The sequence below is a fragment of the Cottoperca gobio genome, chromosome 13 (assembly GCF_900634415.1).
Source record: "Cottoperca gobio chromosome 13, fCotGob3.1, whole genome shotgun sequence".
Taxonomy (NCBI): domain Eukaryota; kingdom Metazoa; phylum Chordata; class Actinopteri; order Perciformes; family Bovichtidae; genus Cottoperca; species Cottoperca gobio.
In genome coordinates, this window is record NC_041367.1 from 5,640,905 (window position 1) to 5,660,336 (window position 19,432).

General features: G+C 39.9%; 1 protein-coding gene across 1 annotated transcript in view; it reads left to right on the top strand.

Moving 5' to 3' along the window:
- The first annotated feature begins 205 nt into the window (after positions 1-205).
- gdpd5b (glycerophosphodiester phosphodiesterase domain containing 5b) overlaps positions 206-19,432 on the top strand; it is a 40,394-nt gene continuing 21,167 nt past the window's right edge. The window contains 2 exon segments of the mRNA XM_029445705.1: positions 206-625; positions 14,508-14,681. Of these exon segments, the coding sequence (XP_029301565.1) occupies positions 14,565-14,681 (117 nt within the window). The 5' untranslated portion in view covers positions 206-625; positions 14,508-14,564.

Consider the following 19,432-nt stretch of genomic DNA (forward strand, 5'->3'; position numbering starts at 1 on the left):
TACTATATCTAAAAGTTTGTAAATCGAGTTAATTAAAACGACTTGAACGGTTTCAAAGTGTAAGCAGCGGGACAGTAAACCCGACCAACGGTTACTTTCGCTGTGAACGCGCAGACCGTGAGTAAAGTCAGCCCGGACGGTGACGCTCGGCTCGTTCACTGTACAGGAGGGCTCGAGATAAAAAGACCGACATACACTCCTCCCACCATTCAGTACGTTGAGTTACTCTGCCGGTGTGTGTATTGCTGCTCACACAGATACGAAGAGGCGACAGACGGGGACACACACACACACACACACACACACACACACACAGAGGACGGAGTAACTGAAATTATGAAACGGGACTTATTTTGGCTAACGTTACACCGAAGCCACTGACACCGTCTGTACTCACCCAGCTCTTTTCTCCTTTGTTTTCGGTGTAAAACTTCGGCTCTGTCAGCATTTAACGCTACCGACCACCCACCTCTCACACGGTACCTTTGGCACGACTTGTCCCCGTTTGACTTTCGGGTGTGGTGGCATTGTACCGGGGGAGAAAGAACCGGGAAAACCTCAACTTTACCGTGGTCCGCAAAGCTAACTCTGAAATCAAAGGAAAGTGGTAGCAGCCCTCAGACAGGTGAGTGAGTGTGTAACTGTATGGGTTGTTTGAGGTGTTTATTTACCTGTCGGTGAGTTTTATAGCAACATTGATATATTGTTTTATTTTTTTTACAACACCTTTGCTCTTGGATACACCATTATGTTAAAAACAAATGTTGGGAGTATGAGCTTTTACCATTCCTCTAACGTGCCTACAGTTAAATATGCCTACAAGCTAATGCCCCCTATTAAGTTATTATGATTTACATGTTTCTTTCCTGTCTTGCATGTTTCATTAAAAGCCTATTTAGTTTATTAGCTATAACTATTGTATTATTATTTGTACCCATCACAGTTTTTAAGATCAGTTATCCCACTGCTCACTGGTGGTCTCATGTGCACCCAAAGACATGGGACACGCCCATGATGTTGTATCGCATACATGGGTTTTACCATTTAGTGAAACTATATAAATTGATTCCCACACCTGAATTGCACATCACCAGTTCATGTCTATCACACACATAGTGAATGCATGTGTAGTGGCATAATGCAAGTACAGCTACAGAGGCTGCATGTGGACACCTTCACACAGTTTGCACTTAATAATTCATGACCCCATTCATTTCCTTTTTGAAGGTGAAGGATTGTTATATGGATGTTGGCTGTTCTTTATCTTTAATTTTTTTTTTTTTTATACAACATATATTAATAGATTGAAGGGCTTTGGAGCAGAGTGTGCTGAATAGTATGTTTTTGGACTTCTTTTTGGCTTGTACATTGCAGTACTGATTATGCCTTCTGCATAGTATGTGGGGCTTCTGTCCTTAGAGCAGCATTATAATGTTTTCAAATCCTATCAATCAACTCCTATTGTATGCCATGTGAGATAATAAACATCACTCTTGACATTCATTGCTCCAATTTCAGCTGAGGGACTAAGGTTGACATTTTGAGGTTAGCTGTGACATAGCTTATACATTTCTACAGCTCTTCAAAATGTGCTTGGATTGCAGTGGGATATGGACAAGGTGTGCTGGTCAAACAATGTACAGCCATGCTGAAAAGGATTGGGCTTGTTTTGAAAAGTGCTTTAAAGATCACCCTGGTATTGTTATTTTAGAAGAATAAATGGAGAATAGAGGGAGATATAATAGGCCAGAACAGGGAGGAGGAATGTGGTGCAGTGTTCACAGCAGTAATCCACTTACTGGTTACCAACTCTTTTACACACAGTTTTTTATATAGAGCTTTCAAAAACGATTTCATCTTTATCTAGCTTTCAAGTAGGGCTAAACAGATAATCAGAATTATATTGAAATAGCATATGGATTCGCAGGAGACGCACTATTTATCTTGAAGGCAACATAAGTGTCACATTAAGTATTGTGGTGCTGCAGAGATAAGTTTAACTTAAGAACAAAAACAATCCCATCATGACCATTTTAATATGTTTCAATGAAAATGAGCGTTCTTACAATATCACTCATAATTATGCAAAACATTTTTTTTAAACGTTCAGCCCTACTTTTAAGTTTCATGCATGTTGCTGCTGACTGGAAAGTAGTTGCTGCTGATTACACATGTAGAGTTTCACTGTGTAGACAGCAGCTGACCCTATTGTCCATTTTAGTTGAGTATTGATTCTGTGTCCCAGCCATTTTGCTTTGCCCTGCTTGCATAACTGCCACTGTGCATGTTTATGTACTGTATCCTTAAACAGCTGCAAGAAACATACCCATCCAACAATAAATGCAATATCCTGTAGGATATTAGCTAGCTTCATATACCAAGAGAAACATATATCCTAAGATCCGTCGAAGTGGTGCAGAATTATCCACAGGGAGTGCGAGTCAGACTTTAAAAATGACCTCTTATTATTGGCTTCTTTCTCTCTTTCTTTCTTTCAAAATTGGATTTTGAGAAAATAAGAAAGAATGTATACAAGGCTGTGTACAACGCAGCCCTGACTCTGTCAAGGACTGTAATTTCTACAGTACTTGCGTCACACTCTTACTTTACTGCAACCAATTTTGCTTTCTGTAAATACATTTCTTGCCATCTTTTAATAAAGTTAGCAACACATTGAGGTCAAATGGTGCTGAGGAGTGGTAGACTTTGCAGTATGAGCTAGTCTGAATCTGAGTGGTTGGGTGTTGGTGGGGTGTATCTTTGGGGTTAAAGGCGTGATAGAAATGTAGATTTTCTAAATGGATTTTGAACACATTATGTGATATCCAGTCACATAACGGAGCCTTGCTTCACCGTGTCGAAGTAAACAAGCTTACTTAACACGGACTCAGTATAATCAACTATCAGTTGAAGTTGGATGATTGATTGGCAAACATGATGAAAATCACTTCTTTATCCACAAGACATGCAAGTGACAAGTCAGCTTTTTATCTGCATGGGATATCACACACTTAGTTGGCATGTTTCAGTCCGCAGTTTGCAATCCATCAAAGAATATGGTGTGCTGAGGGCGCTGAAATGATATCATTCTTATTTCCACTGATATGTTCGGCGTGATAACTGATACTGTGACACAGAGTTTCTTTCAGTGAAACAGTTCCTGGAATGATATTTTACGCTTCAGAATTATGTGTTACAAATAAGGGTTTGCTCACATTTACGGATGCAACTGGTTTGTGCCAGAAAAAGTAAAATAGTCAGAATACTCGTGCGTCATTTCTGCCCTGCTCAGAAGGTTGGAGCCCTGCTGTTCCCGAACAAGTACTCTCTGTGTCAAGCATGCTTGATATTTGCAATGCATAGCAGATGAGTTAAGCGTTCGGCAGTACATTATATCTTTATGTGGACACTATACCTTTTCGGATAAATTGCTGTCAGAAGGAAACTTGCAATAAAAGTCAGAGAAAATGTAGGAAACTTCAGTTTCTATGCCTCATTTTATTTGTGCAGTTAACATTTTCCAAGGCTAATTGCTATTAATTTGACTTTAGTAGGAACACAGGAGGCTTTGGTTCCCCCTCTTTGCTAGTTTGCAACTTGAGCTCTCTTCAAAGTCCAAGGCTCAGACAAATTGGGAGGTGCACAGTTATTTTGTTGAAGCTGAGGCTCCGCTTTGACAAAAGGCAAAAATACCTACTTGACTGGATAACAAGTCTGCTTGTTGTTCTTTCATTCTTGGGGATATTCCCACCATTTGAGACCCACCACCACAGAGTTCAAATGTAAAATGAGTATCAGTTTATAAAGACATTTTTTTTTCTTCATACCAGGTATCTCTTCATCGCCCCCTTTTTCTTTTTAATGTGAGGATTGTTTTAACATTTTTATTTACACCCCTTAACTGGAAAAGGAAAGTATTTTTATTATCATTTCATGATTTATAGGTTTATTGCTTTTGTTGTTGTTGTAGTAATCTCTTTAATGGAATTAAAGAAGCCAAATGTTCATATAAGGAGAAAGCTCTTAGAAAGCCAAGTCCACCATAGTGGCACCTGCTCGTCTGGCCCTGCCTCCCGGGCTCAGGCAGCAGTCACAGCAGAGGACAGAACTCAGTGTGATGTCAACACACAGATGGTGGTGAAGAGCCCTCATGTAGACATACAGATGGCACCTTGATAAAACATAGTCCACCAACAACAGTCAGAGGAGGCCAGAGTGAACTAAGCCAATGGAGTTGTCCATTTGCCACGCACAGTACAACAATGGTTCCCACCATGTCTCTGCATGCCACGGATGTCTTTGTCAGCTGTTTGCGTTCCAGGCCTCAGTATCAGCGCTACAGTATCACCTATGATTAGGAGCCAACCCAGAATACTTTCTCTCAACTCCAACAGGCAGACAGGCCAGGAGGGGTCAAGAGTGAAACATAACGTGTTCAAAGTAGTTCCAAAATGTTCTGTCTGGCAGCTCTGCAATCATGTGCATTGAAGTGACAAGCAAACCGTTTTTATCCAATACAAAGAGTACAGTCACTGATTTCACTGATAACTTGGCATCCCAAATAACCAATCATCAACATCACTTGAACATCTGACTGCTCACTACCTCCATAAAACCTGATTACAAATCTCTCCTGTTGAAAGAAAGCAATTCTCAGTGATGTATTGCTCCACTGATTTAGACTGGCCAGGGGCCCCACATCCCCTCTGTGTTGACTGGCATTTTATGGCAAAAACAGCTGTGAAAGCAGAAACATTTGTTAACTAAAATACTGTAGGTTCCATTATATGAGGTAAAAAGTTATTGAAGCCACGGTTGAAAAGCGTGTGTACAATTTTTTTTTTATGTATTTATTTGGAAATTGGCAAGTTTCTGAGAAATAAACGGGCAGCAAGCCTAAAACGCTGATAATTAAAAAATACTAACATTTTTGGTAACGGATTTTATTTGTGCAAGCATTAATGCATGTAACATTTTTCCTTAGGTTTGCCTTTGTGTGTTTACATTATTGCAATCAATTGACTCAAAAAAACAACGCTATAATCTTATGCACACTTTACTCTACTTTCATGCCATAATTTGTCACACCACCTTTTATTAGCACACAGCAAACTGCAGGAGATCCTAAAAATAGAATCCCTATGTGCTGAATAGGGAATTGATTTTGCATCGGGATTGGTTTTGAATCAAATCATGACTCCTAGAATAGTGAGATAACCAAAGATTCACACCCCTACTAAAAAAGTATCCAAAAATATCTGCCTACTTTTTTCTCTGTCATTACCAAATAAAGCCGGGCATGGAAGCTTAAAGCCTTGTTCTCTTTTATTATCAAAGCTTTAACTGAGAGAAGGAACACCAAATCCAGATGAAAGTGTGATTTATAAAGCTGTTTAAAAAAAGAAACCTCTTTATAAGGCTTGAATATAGGATCCAGATGTTGTACACCTGCGGCCATTTATAACGCCAACACACTCAATTTGGTTTGACAAAATAGGCAAAGTGCACATCTTCTTACTACTCACTCCAAACCACCCTCTATCCTGCCCTTTCGTCCTGGCTGCAGCATGTTAGCATTGCTAATGATAGCATTGAGCTTGAAGGACCGCCGTGTGCAAGTACAGCTGCAGAGAGCTGCTCACATGGCTGTAGAACCACATTTTGCCAAGTGACACCCGGCAGCATTTATCTGTAATTTATGGATACTTGTCGGATTGAAAAGTTGTGTGGGCAGCATGGACGCAGACATTCGGCTCCGGTCTCCCCATACATGCAAGTCCTACTACTGTAGTTCTTCATGGCTCTTCTCTGTGGAATCCATATCCTGCCCTGAGTGCTTCCATTCACTTTCCCTCCAGACATCCAAAATCACAGGCTGTATTTAAGTTGATGAGGAAAGTGTGGCGCAAATGTCGACAAGGGTCAATGTCATCCAGTCTTTAAGGTGATTACTATTCAAACCCACACACCATCAGCTGCCTGACACCTTACAGCAGGAAAGTGCTGGGTGCATACCTCGCAATGTTTTCTTGGGTGTAGTTGGTACATGCATCTGGGTGGAACCACAGCAGACTCCAAAACCCAGGAATTCTCCCGCCTTTGGCCTTGACACCTAGTAGATGAAATTGAGTAGATTGCTCAAACTTTAGATTCATATTTTCGTATTACATTCGGTGAGGCCTCAGGGGTGAAGCACAGTATTTGCAGTACCTGAAACGCCTAAATCAATAAGGACCAACCCTGCCATCCTCAAGGCTCTGCAAGGCTCCTAGTACGGCTTCATTGTTCACATTGCTTTGTCAAGCACTGTCCCTGCAGCATCAAGCACTTCTCTATCAAATCACCTTTCTCTCAGACACCAAAACCTTTCCTCAGTCCATGAAGGAGGCTTCATACTATATGATGAAGGCCACTCCTTAGAGCCTATTTTTAACTTCAGATGAAAAATGAGAGCAATATCTCCACATATTACTTGACCTACTTATGCCTTCGTTGTTTCGTCAGCACTGAAATGAGTGGGTGGATTTCTTTCTCTTCTCCCGGTCATTCATTTCATTTAGTTTTGCTCTAAAAAATTGAAATAAGTGACAGTAATGGCGCTTCCTCTTCCTGCTGTCAATGTTCTAATTTGAAGACACTGGAGTGTGATTGGATAAAACTCGTATATATTTTTCCGATTGATGCGCTGTCATTTTGATGAGCAAAGTGTCAGCTTGTCTGGATGTAGTTGTACCATACTCCATCCACCATCTTTATTAATTATGTTACTCTTTGCTAATATTGTTGGTTGACGGATTTTCTGTCATGTCATGCTGTCGGTCAGTTTAAAAAGTATCTCCCCTTACAATAATTCCTCTTTCTCAGCTGGTTTTGAGCTGCAGTAGCGCTGCTCACAACCTTGCATGGCACACATTCCTGGAGTCTTTAAATCTCAGATTTAATGTATGACTTTGAAACGATAAGCTGCTGTAAAGGCTGCTCGGCTCAGTTGGCCAGAATTGGAAACCAATCATTTTCTAACAGTGAGCTGCTGTTTGTGCTCCATCGAGCTGTCGTGGTCCCTTGTGTTTTATGTTATATTAATGTTAAGAGAATACATTTACTAAATATTATTGGTATAAATGGATCCATCAGTTTCACAGTCAATAATCATTCAAAGCAAATCATGACCTGTCAGTATGATGAGCACAGGAAGGACATTAACACCCACTAGCCCTTGTGTAAGAGTTTTGCAATACCCTTCTATCCTCATTTGTCAGGCCAGAATGTTCTGGCACCAGCGACTCTCAACAAGTATGTGTTGAATGTTTTTTTTCATCTTGATGTCATAAGTTTGACAGACCAAGAGGAACTTGAACATCAATGTTACTGAATATTCATTGTGCATGGGGTCTTGTGTGCTTGGAAATAAATCTGCATTTGTTCTCATGAATATTCTGACTGAATGTGTCGAGGAATATTTTTAGGGTCACAGAGTTTACTTCAAATATGTAAGTCCTTGCATCACCATAGAGGTGTCGCCTCACACTGTCTCATGGCTTCTTTAGAAAGATTCTCTTTACACCACAACTACATCCACCGGCTCTGACAGCTTACCTGCTGCACCTGCTTGAGACGAAGTAACAAGGAATGTGCCCATTGCAAATTGCTATTTTTTTTTTGCAACAGACTCCAATTTTAATATTTTGTAAAAGTAAAAACATAAATTGCATGGATAAATGAATAAATCTTCACATATTCTAGTTCATTCTCAGTTTGTTATCCAGCTAACCTATTTGTATTTGAATCTGGAAATGCCTACACACCAAAAATCCCCCTTATCCAGTGTTAAAATTGAACACCTTGGGAATAACCTTCCTGACATCAACCTTTCCACATCATCAGAGCATCCTGCTTGTTAGCCTCGATACACTTAAGTCTGCATTGTCAGTGCTTATTCACTTGATTTTTGCTTACCTGCAGCTACCTAATCAGCATCGCTCCCTTCATCTTCCAATATTGTGTGAACACAGGCTGCTAAGTATTTAACCCTTTATTTGTAGGTGTATCCTCGGAGTAGTCAATGTCTGCGATTGGATTTTACTCTAGCTCTGTCGTGCCCAGTTAGTCCTAACACCAGAAGCATGGATAGAGTGGCTACATCATTCAAAAATAACTGTGATCATATTTAAAACTTTAAGCAGAAAGTGAGTATTTGTTTTCACAAATCGGCTTCCCTCCACATTTGCAATGGTTGACTGACACAGCTGTCCAGCTGATTGGACATTTTGAGAGTGGTTAGAGGTGGGACTTAATGTCAGACTCAGGATGAACGGGAGCTGTGGGCTCGAGGCTGTGGCCATTAATTCTTCGCCTTCCACCACATTGACTCATGTGAGTGATTTATATTAGGGTTTGGTTAGAACTATGTTAACTTCTGTTGAGCTGATAATATTTATGGTTGCATTCGGGATTGGATGGAAACAGGCCAAACAATGATTTTGTTGGGTAATGCAGAGGCTTTCTAACGGCACTAATTTAAAAAAACAACATGTGTGTGTATATAGCACTGCATTGTTAATAAATTACGTGCACAACCATAAGATTGCTAACATAATGTAATTTATTCCTTCAACCTTGTTTTGTTTAGCAAAAGGGCAAATGCTGCTGAAGCAAAACATGCATGATGTTGTTTGTGTTCCCACAAAGTTAATGTTGTAATTTGCTACCCCATTGTGTTTACGAGTGTTGTCTTTAAGTGATCACACTCCACGCTGACATAAGGATAATAAAGGTTGAGGATTCCTTATACCATATGCCTTTTTTAGATTTTGAGGAAATCAGTTGGTGTTGGGACTCCATGGTTATTCAGGTGTGTTATTTAAAACGCTCAGCACATGCTGGTCAATACATCTTTTAATAAAGCTGTCTTATTTTCATCATAGGTAGAAGAACCCATGATTCGAGGGCCTCATAAGTCATTCAGCAATAATAAGCTAATTCCCCATACATAAATGACTTTTAATCATGGGCTGCAACTCTCCTGCTGGGATTTAATCTATGTTCTGCGTTCTTGATCCACAGCTCTCCTTTATGAATGAACTTAATTTAACAAGAATTATTTTGTGACCGTACTTTTCCCTTGCTTTTTTTTTTGGTACAGTGTGCACATTCATACGCACAATATCACTCCTAGCCAGTTAATAATACACATCCACATTGTTGGTTTCCCAGGAAACACAGCTGGCTTTGACACATGAAAGAGAAATTAAAGAAAGCAATGAGAAGCTTATCTTTATTATCGGAGCTCACCTCTGTTTTCAAAACTGACGATCCGTTCTTATTCTGCCTTTTTTAGATTATTTGATTAGCACAAAGTGCCATTATCACATGATTTATACTTAAAGTTAAACTTTAAACACATTTCTTTTTATTTCTTTACATGGATATGCAATTTACTACACTGTTGCCAACTGATGCAACATAAATAAGGATGGAACCAATTGCAAATTCATAAAATCCTGTATGTTTACTGTTCTAACACTGGTTTGTTTAGCAGAAAAAGAGGTGTAACGTGAGCAATACCGAGGGTATTACTTGGAAGGCAAAAGATCTTTCATGACTTCATTTTAAATGTTGCCAAGACTCAGTATATTTTCTACAGCGAGCGCACTCGGCTATCCGTGCTAACTGACTAACAGCTCTGATGTAATGACTCTCTCATTGCTTGTTATTATGGGCTTTATCACCCATGTGTCACTAATCAACTCCCTCACAAGCATTTTCTGATGCCACATGATTTAGCCAAGTCTCCATGGTGCTCTGATACTTCGTATCCACTGCACATCTCAATAGCAATTCAGATCATTCAAACAGGACAGGGAGGACAACATTTGGTGGCGGCCCATTACCAGAAGAAATAGATTCCTTTAATGTAATGCATGTAGCTGTAAGTGTGCTATGTCATATTTACTCCTTACTGTCCGTTTCACCAAGGCTTCCACAATTTTATATATTTTATAATATTTATATTATAAATATAACTAAATGGTGTTTGTAAAGCAGCAACAGTAATGTTTAGAAAGAGTGAAGAACACAGACATTCACCGTCAGTCCTCCTGTTCTGTCCTCCACCCTCAGTCCCTCTGCTGATGACGATCACTGCCTGCAGGTAGCGCTGGTAGAGGGAGCCATGTGAAAAACTAAGTTTAGCAATTAGGCCTATAGTACATACATTCTGCTTTTGTTTTAGCTTGTTTGTAACAATTCAATATTAGTCGAGCTAGTGCGCCGTGCTCGTGTAAAACATAGCGGTGCTGGATGAGATGCTGCAAACAGAGCAGATTGTAATGTGGCTTTTCTACATGTTAACCCTTGTTGAACTGGTGTATTGGCTTTCTACTTATGAAGGTTTTATTGCATCTACAGTAACAAGCATAGTTTGAGAGCTCAACCGCCGACACAGAGCAGAGGAGATGCTGCAGTGTGATATGTCATAAACATTCAAAATAATTGGTAACGTCAGAGTTTATCAATAATACGGTCTTGAATAATTATTCCTTGGGGCCCGTTTTAATACCAGGTTTGGTACCCTTCCCTAGTTGTGAAGAGTGTCACTGTAATGCCAAAGTGTAATTTGTCATGCATGTTTACCTCTTTGTTGGGATGTTCTAAGATTCTTTGAAGGACCCACATTGCAGTCATTCAGCTCAATGACGCACACTATAATGCAATCCAATACAAGAACAAGTAAATCAGTAATTGAACATTTCAAGCTTCATAGCATTAGTAAAAATGGATAATTCTGTTCAACCATTAGTGTCATTTTGTCCTCTCTCTGGACATTAGCGTGGTGTTTTGAGAGAGCATAATTTGTCCCTTTGCTTGGGAACTTTTTAAAGGAGTCGTTCTTTACCATAAGTGGGTTTGCCTTCGATCCCATAGTTCTCTGCTGCTTGGCCTCTCCCTCAGTTGCCTGGTCAGGAGGAGACACTGTTTTCTGCTGGGAAACTGCTGAAGCATTTCCTCCCCTGCAGACTGTTTGCCCTTGCTGGGCCTTTTGATTGGAGGAAATGAGGCAGCAGAAAAAGGGGATGACAACAGCCGTTTAGGGGTTTTTCATACAACCCTCATAGCTTCTCTTCTTCTTCAGACAACTTGTGACAGACGCACATTTTAAATCCTGTGGTGCAAAGTTTTGTTTGATTTCACCTGTTAAATCTATTTCAGTCACGATGGGGCAATTTAGCTGACAGAATCTGGAATGGTGTTTTAAAGGCTCGGCAAATAAGATGTCGTCTTTACAAATTGCGACGTCAAACTAAGCTCAACGGGTCTTTTTTCTTGTTTTGTGCTCAATTGTCGCAGCTTTTTTTGGCTCTATGGTTGTGTCTGACGTAGCTGTGACAGTGACGGCTGCGATGTGGTCACACTTAGCACCCACTGTGGTCAGAGATGTCACATCCCTGGTGGCAACATAGGACAGTGTAAGTGCAGACTTGGATGACTATAATTTCTTTCTGAGATTCAAGTGCAGAACATCACCACTCGTGCTGTATTTAACTTTCATTTCAGTTCATTGCAGTTTATTAAAGATTTAATTTTCTCCACTGGGTCAAATTTAGCTGATGAGTTTCTGTCAGACGTTTTGCAGATAAAGGGATTAACTGCAGCACATTTCCTTCTGTCTTTATACAGCGCTGATGAGGGTTGGGGCATAATAATTTAAAGCAAAAAAATAAATGAGCCTTTCATCTCGAGGTGACAAATCTGTGACCTCAGTGCTGCTCGGCCTAATTATAATATTCTACATCAAATAGTTGATGAATGTTTAGCTCAATTGTGTGTGTGTGTGAGTGTGATTGTTTTTACTTTGAGGGTACAATTAACTGCGACACTGGTGTGAATGGAAGCTTTAAGAGGTAAACGTGCTGCGACATACACCACATGAGCCACTTTGCTGTAACAACAAGGAGGCATTGCTGTGGATACAGGTTTGAACATTATGATTTGTCAACAAGTGAGAGCACGACGTGCAGACAGTGCTCGTTACTTTGCCTTGATAAACATACCAATGGAGCTTTACTGTGTCAGCAGCACAATTGTTTTCGTCTTAAAGGCTTGGTCGGCATGCCCCGACGCATCTATATTTGTCTTTGGTTCATTATTAGGAGCTGTTCATCATGTACAACCACCATTGAAGTAGAGGCCTGCCAATATTCATATTAAATCATTTAATCCAATTAATATTTCTTGTGGTATTTGTGTGTACATAAATTAAAAAACACATTTTCAATTTCCTGTTTATTTGTTAATGGATGTATTTTGTGTACTCCCGAGTATATTTACTACTATAGAACTAATAAAGTGGCAAAAGGCTGAACCGACAGCCTGTCAAACTTAAAATAAGTGAACAAACTATAGACCTGTAACTCGTGTTAAATCTGATCAGTGAAGTGGATAACTAAAATCATTCTCTTGTTGATAGACCTGCATTCTGTGTGACTTTAATATCCACACTTGAGTTTCATGAAAATCACATGCTAACAGTGCATTTCATGGAAATTCAGTGATTACATTTGTTACGGTCCTCGTCATGAACAGATAAGTCTGATTAGTGGAAATGTTCACCTGTCGTTGGAAGAAAAATCATTATTTTTGAACTGCTTGACCTTCTGCAGAGCACCTGCCCACACCATCCGTAGAGCCCTGCTGCTTGCAGGATTCAAGGCTCAAAATGATGTGCGTACAAAGCTGTGATTTCCATCCTTCCGGCAGACAGACATGATTTATTCAGAAGTATCAGACGAGCATAATTACTATGCTAGTAGTCGAGCAGTTCCTGATCTGATCAAGGTCTAAATCCCTGGTTGGCTGCGTGACCGCTTGATTGAGGATACACGGTAGTGCAGACTCAAAGTAAGATAATGTTGTTATTAATGACACATTGGCAGAGATTATGTTTGACCAGTGGCCCGGTTTTGTTTGATAGTTTTTGTCCTGTATCAGTCGGTGATTAAAGCACAACATTAGCCATGTCTGCAGCAGTAGTTTGATTCTCATGGCCCCCACTCAGCTTAGTATGTTGTTTTTCTGACTACATCTTCGTTGTGTATTAAAAAAGATTTGTAGCTGCCGCGGTTGGTGGTAGATTAAAGTGCAATGTTTTGCATTTTAAGGCATTGCCCGTTAACCGACTTGTGGTTCTGCTGGAGTGGGCCAGATTCATTATACCCCCGGGTCAGACCCACCCTCCTCAGAGCCGTTTAACTAATAACAGGAAACGCAGACACTGCAGCAGATGCTAATGAGCAGCTGCCCAGAGCCTGTGACAGCCTGATTACAGCAGGAAGAGTGTAGTTAACATGCAGAAATGCACTGAGACCTCAGATGTGACTTAGCCCTATGCTGGCTGTGCTTCACCAACTGTAACGAAAGAGGAATATTACCAGTTACAATGCTCCATGGAAACTTGTGTGTGTGTGTGTGTGTGTGTATACACTTTAAATCTTGTTTTGTTTGACTCTCGTCAGCAGTGAAAATCTATTAATTATACACTGTTTATTTATGGTTTGATGTCCCGAAGATGCACTTTCAACCACAGATTGATCTGAGGCAGCACAACGGGCTCCAGCATGTCCCAGGAGAGTGAGTTAAACTTGTGATAACAGCCAGTACTGCTGTAATATCATTATTATAGCTGATTGCGATAGCTGAGTCTCAATGCTGAATCAGCAGCAGCTCAATGGGAGGACTGACTTATAACTCTTGATTATTCACATCCAAAGCAGCCTTGTACTTCCTACCATGGTCCCTAACGCAGCATTAAACGGGCATGAAAGTGGTGCTGGGTTTTATCATGTCAAGTATCATGGTGCTCTGCGGCTCCTCCACATCGAGAGGGAATAGCGGAGCTGCTTGGGTTCATTGCAACACAGAAGTTGTTTTGTTCTGCTTGCAGTTTTAGTTGGCATGTCGACCATTAAATCTGTACAAAGCAGCATGCATCGATCTTTATACTGTAAGTTGAAAGGGTTTGCTAAAATCTCACTGTTGCATAACATCCTTGTTACGCCTGTTGGCCTTTCCTTTGCCCGGCCTTTTTTCTGGGCCTGACATAAAAGGGAGAGATGGGGCCTGCATGCTGTCTTTTGACCCAGATATGTAGCGACTGTGATATATTCATGGTTACTGTAATTTAATGTGAGGTTCAATAGAAGGTGGGCTCACCAAGCCCTTTTCAATTTAATTTTCTTTTCTTTTCTTCCTCGATCATATTGTTGAAAGCTCCTAGCATTCTCAGTTGTCATTGGAAACGGGAGCTGGGAAACACGGTCTTTATTTTACGCTGAGCTTTGTATCAAAGCATGATGCTTTTCAGGTCAGCATGTGTTTTCTATCAAAGTGCCAGACATGCTACTCTAGTAATGGGCTATTCCATGGATTGTTCAATTTGGTCTTTTTCGAACTAACATTTCGTAATCATGTTGTTTTAATGCTAACATTTAATATGTTTTTGTTTTCTACAGGACACTTAGTAGTCAGTGGGATGTTAGAGCTCTGGATGCAGGACTGACTGAAGGAGCATGGTGAAACACCAACCCCTCCAGGTCTATGAGCGCCAGCTGTGTTTGTCATGTATCACTGGGATCTACGGTTGCCGCTGGAAACGCTATCAACGTTCCCATGATGACACCACCAAGGTGAGGGGGGGAGGAAACCCGTTTTGAGGGTGAACTACACCAACCAGAATTTCTGGAAATCTTTCTGAAAATGGTTGTCTGTAATAAAAAAAAACACATCATGTCTTTTTTTACAGAACATACTCAAATGTTGCAGTGATACAGTACATGTACATACATATCACTGGATATCACATGTGCATACATATCACTGGATGTCACATGTACATACATATCACTGGATGTCACATGTACATACATATCACTGGATGTCACATGTACATACATATCACTGGATATCACATGTGCATACATATCACTGGATATCACATGTACATACATATCACTGGATATCACATGTGCATACATATCACTGGATATCACATGTGCATACATATCACTGGATATCACATGTACATACATATCACTGGATATCACATGTGCATACATATCACTGGATATCACATGTACATACATATCACTGGATGTCACATGTACATACATATCACTGGATATCACATGTACATACATATCACTGGATATCACATGTGCATACATATCACTGGATGTCACATGTACATACATATCACTGGATGTCACATGTACATACATATCACTGGATATCACATGTACATACATATCACTGGATGTCACATGTACATACATATCACTGGATATCACATGTACATACATATCACTGGATGTCACATGTACATACATATCACTGGATATCACATGTACATACATATCACTGGATGTCACATGTACATACATATCACTGGATGTCACATGTACATACATGTCACTGGATGTCACATGTACATACATATCACTGGATGTCACATGTACATACATATCACTGGATATCACATGTACATACATATCACTGGATGTCACATGTACATACATATCACTGGATATCACATGTACATACATATCACTGGATGTCACATGTACATACATATCACTGGATGTCACATGTACATACATGTCACTGGATAAAACCCATCACTCATGTGTGCCAATCTGGTAATGCATTAGAATTACATTTGATTGACTTTGCAACATTATACTGCAAGTCTGAATCTACCACATCAGCTTCATTTGCATTACATTGCGTAAAACATGTATATATATATTTTTTTTTAGTGATGGTTTGATGCTCAGGTACAAGGAATTGGCAAAAACATTCCCACACAAGATAATTATAAGCTGTATACACACTCTTATGTGCACATGCGCTCACATCAGGTTAGCAGTGAATGACACCTGATCATGTCATTCTCTGTAATTTATCTTCTCAAGATCATTTCAATGAGAACTGTACTGCCCTGGGAAATCGATGTAGAATCACTTATCCGCGTTTTTAAAAATGTGAATTGCTATGAATTTTAATTGGACCTTTTTATAGTTTTTCTCATCTTTTCTACCACCTACATTTTGACAATCAGTGTATAAGAAATGATGGCAGCCCTCTTCATCATTTTTTGGCTTCTGAATTTAAATGAGTCTTTTCACAGCTTTGAATAACAAGATGTCTGTGTAGGAAGTGGAAAATTATCGAAAATATTTTGTCACTGAATGTACTACTTAGGAAAAACAATATAAAACCCACAGATCTGTCTGTGTTTGGCATCCATAACTGTGTGCGTACACCTCGTGGTCTCTAGATACCTTTGTCTCTCAACATTGATTTACAACGAACAATTATCTTTGACCAAATATGTCCCTGCTGGCTTATCACCCATTCAATAACCTTGAGCTTTCCACATAGAGGTTCATTTGACATCACTGTCTGTCATCTCCTACGTCCTGGACATTTTTAATTAGTTTAATCACATTTTGTTATCAATATCTTCCATCAAATGTTTTTTTTTTGTGTAGAGCCACGAGCCTGGCAGGTGTTTAAGTGCATCTGCACAGGAGTCACATTTATCAAAGTCTGGAAAGACTACTGTTTGAATTATTTTCCAGCATTTCAAATGTATGTCTATATATGGTCACATTCTTAATCACGCCATAATAATCTTTCAGAATTTGTCTATAAACTTTCTTGATAAAATAAAAAATGTGTGAAGCCAGAGCATGTAACTCCCAAACAAAGAATACTGTAGTCCTCTTTCCAAGTATTTGAAAGCATTTGTGAGGATAAGTATTACAGCCTACACAAGATCAGCAATTTGTCCTGACCTTTCCCTTTTATCTCTTCTATTCTGTATTTCGGAAGGACACACAAGTTATGTTGCTGCAACAAACCCAAACACGCAGCACATACCCATGTGTGCACTCGCATGGACGCAGACACCAGGTTGGATCATTTATTTATGCCAACATACCATACTGTAGACAATCAGAAACCTAGGACACGCACATTAGACTCATGTCACTCAGCACACTGATAGCAAAGAACATATTTGGTGTGCGTTTAACTTTAAGTGTGTAAACAAATAACACGGACAGTGATGGGTGCTTGTATTGCGATAGCTCTTGGCTCATATAAAAAGCATTGCAGAACTAAAATAAGAGATGTATAGATTTTTTCCCCCCCTCCTGTTTGCAGGAAACTGGACACCGTGTAGCTCCGTTTCCTGTTGCAAGTGGTTGTCTTTCAGTCCAACTGATAGGGTAGTGCAGAGTCAGCATTCTTTGTCCACGGTGCTCATCCTTTGTTTTGACCGTGTGGTGGTGGATGGCACTTGTCTTGACCCCAGTGTAAGAAGCACACAGTCAGGCTCATGCACACTGCAGTATGTTCAGTTGATTCAGGAAGTGAATTTCTTCCCCTCAACTTTGCAAACAAACAAACAAAAATGATGAAGAATGAAGGAATAGAGCTGTATATTTATTTGTCCGTCTTTATTTTTAGTAGAGAGCTGTCATTTCCATTGAGGATGCTTCCTAGCATAGGTGCAGGTGACATCGTATAAGCGTGCATCTTTAATGATCCCAGTAAACACACTGTGGCCAATCAAGGACATGTATCGGCTACATGTAACTGGACCCGAGCGAATCACAGAAGCGTGAGAACTGAGAATGTCACATTGAAACAACTGTAGACTCATTCATAATCTACAAGCATATCATGCCATTTCTCCCCCTTTTTCATCTTTGTTCACTGCAATGAGCCATTCAGGTTGACTGGCTGACTGTCTTGGTGAAGGTGCTTCTGTCTGCATTCAAGGTGCTTTGTAGGAAGACAGCCCACGTCATGCAGTGCAAGCCGATCTGGCCTCTCAGTAATAATTGAAAGTATTTCCATTTAGCCAGTCTTTACCATTCAGTCACACAAAGGCTTCAAAAATAGAAGCAACGCTGCCCTTCCTTCATTTGTCAGTGATCTTGTGGTCTTCACTAGCCCAGGTCTGTGAAATACAAATAAGTAGAGCAGTTACACTGATGGGGACTTCACAAAGTGACATATTGTTTACTTTGCTTTGGATAGCAACAGTTACAATGTCAAGAGGATAGGAGATCGAATGAGCAGAGGGATTGTTGTAGTTGTTGTTCCTAAAACTGTTCCTCTGATATTTGTTGGTATAATTTCAGTTTTTGGACCGGTGACTTGTATTCATTTCAAAAGGACAATAACATTTCAGCCAAAACAAATCTTACATTCTGTGCGTGTACATACTTAACCCCTTGTTCCTCGACTGAAAGGTCATAATATTCAATAAGTCAGATGTGAGGTGACTCTATGATGAGAGTGGGATGGATGGTTCGAGATGTGTTTTAATGTAGGACATGGTAATGATTCATATTGATTTTTCCTTGTCAGGTAGCTACTAAAGTGTGTGACTTCACATGATCCAGATAGGGAAACCAAGGCCTTTTTTTAAAGGGTAAGGGATTTATTGTGGCTTCATTTTATTGTCTGTACATGGCAAAGCAGGATTGCAATCTTACTCTTAAGAATAGAAGTCATTTATTTAAAACTTAAAGCCTCTTGTTTAAGGGCAGTCCTTTTTAATGTGCAACACAGAAGCTTGCTTTGCAAATGTAACACACTGCAGAAAAATCAAAGCAGCCGCAGCCGTCGCTAAGAGACTGAAAGAAACTATTTTGAATCTAAAGTATCCAGCTGGTAACGCCTAAGTGCTCTGAATAAGTTATGTGGTTGCTGAACAATATACTAACTTTATCTGCTGTAATTATAACATTCCCAAACTTCTTCCTGGTGTGTGGCTGTAATGAACACATTAAGTGACTTGTGCCACATTGTCTGGTTTGGGGGTCTACCTTTTTCTTACTTTCTTTTTTAATAAAAGAAGTGATATCAAGCAAATGCAACAAATATACAATGTGTACCTGGAATGTGTATAGTGCGACATTTAAAATTCACAAAGTTTGGCTCTTCTGATGATTTAAAATGTATGCATTCTACACATATGTTAGAAAATGTGTCTGTAAAATACATGAAGAATGTTATTTCTGCTGTCCACAATGCTAAAATAAACAGAGAAATGGAGGTTCACTCATGCTTTTCAGTTATCAGGACCTTAATCGTGTGTTTGCAGACACTTATGCATCGCTCTGGTGGTATGGCCGCATTAAAAAGCAGTGGCGACCCTTTGTTACATGCCAGGGACTTATCTGGATATGCTCAGGAATGTGACAGGGGACTGAGGTGTTAAATCCGTTGAAGATAGAGGCATGCGAGGCTGTGCCTCTGCCTCACATGGAGAGAAGCTCCGTCAGCGAAAGAATAACAGCTTTTGTTTTTCTCTGCCTTCATGCGAGCTGAAAAAAGAATCTCTCCTACATTTATGTGAGTT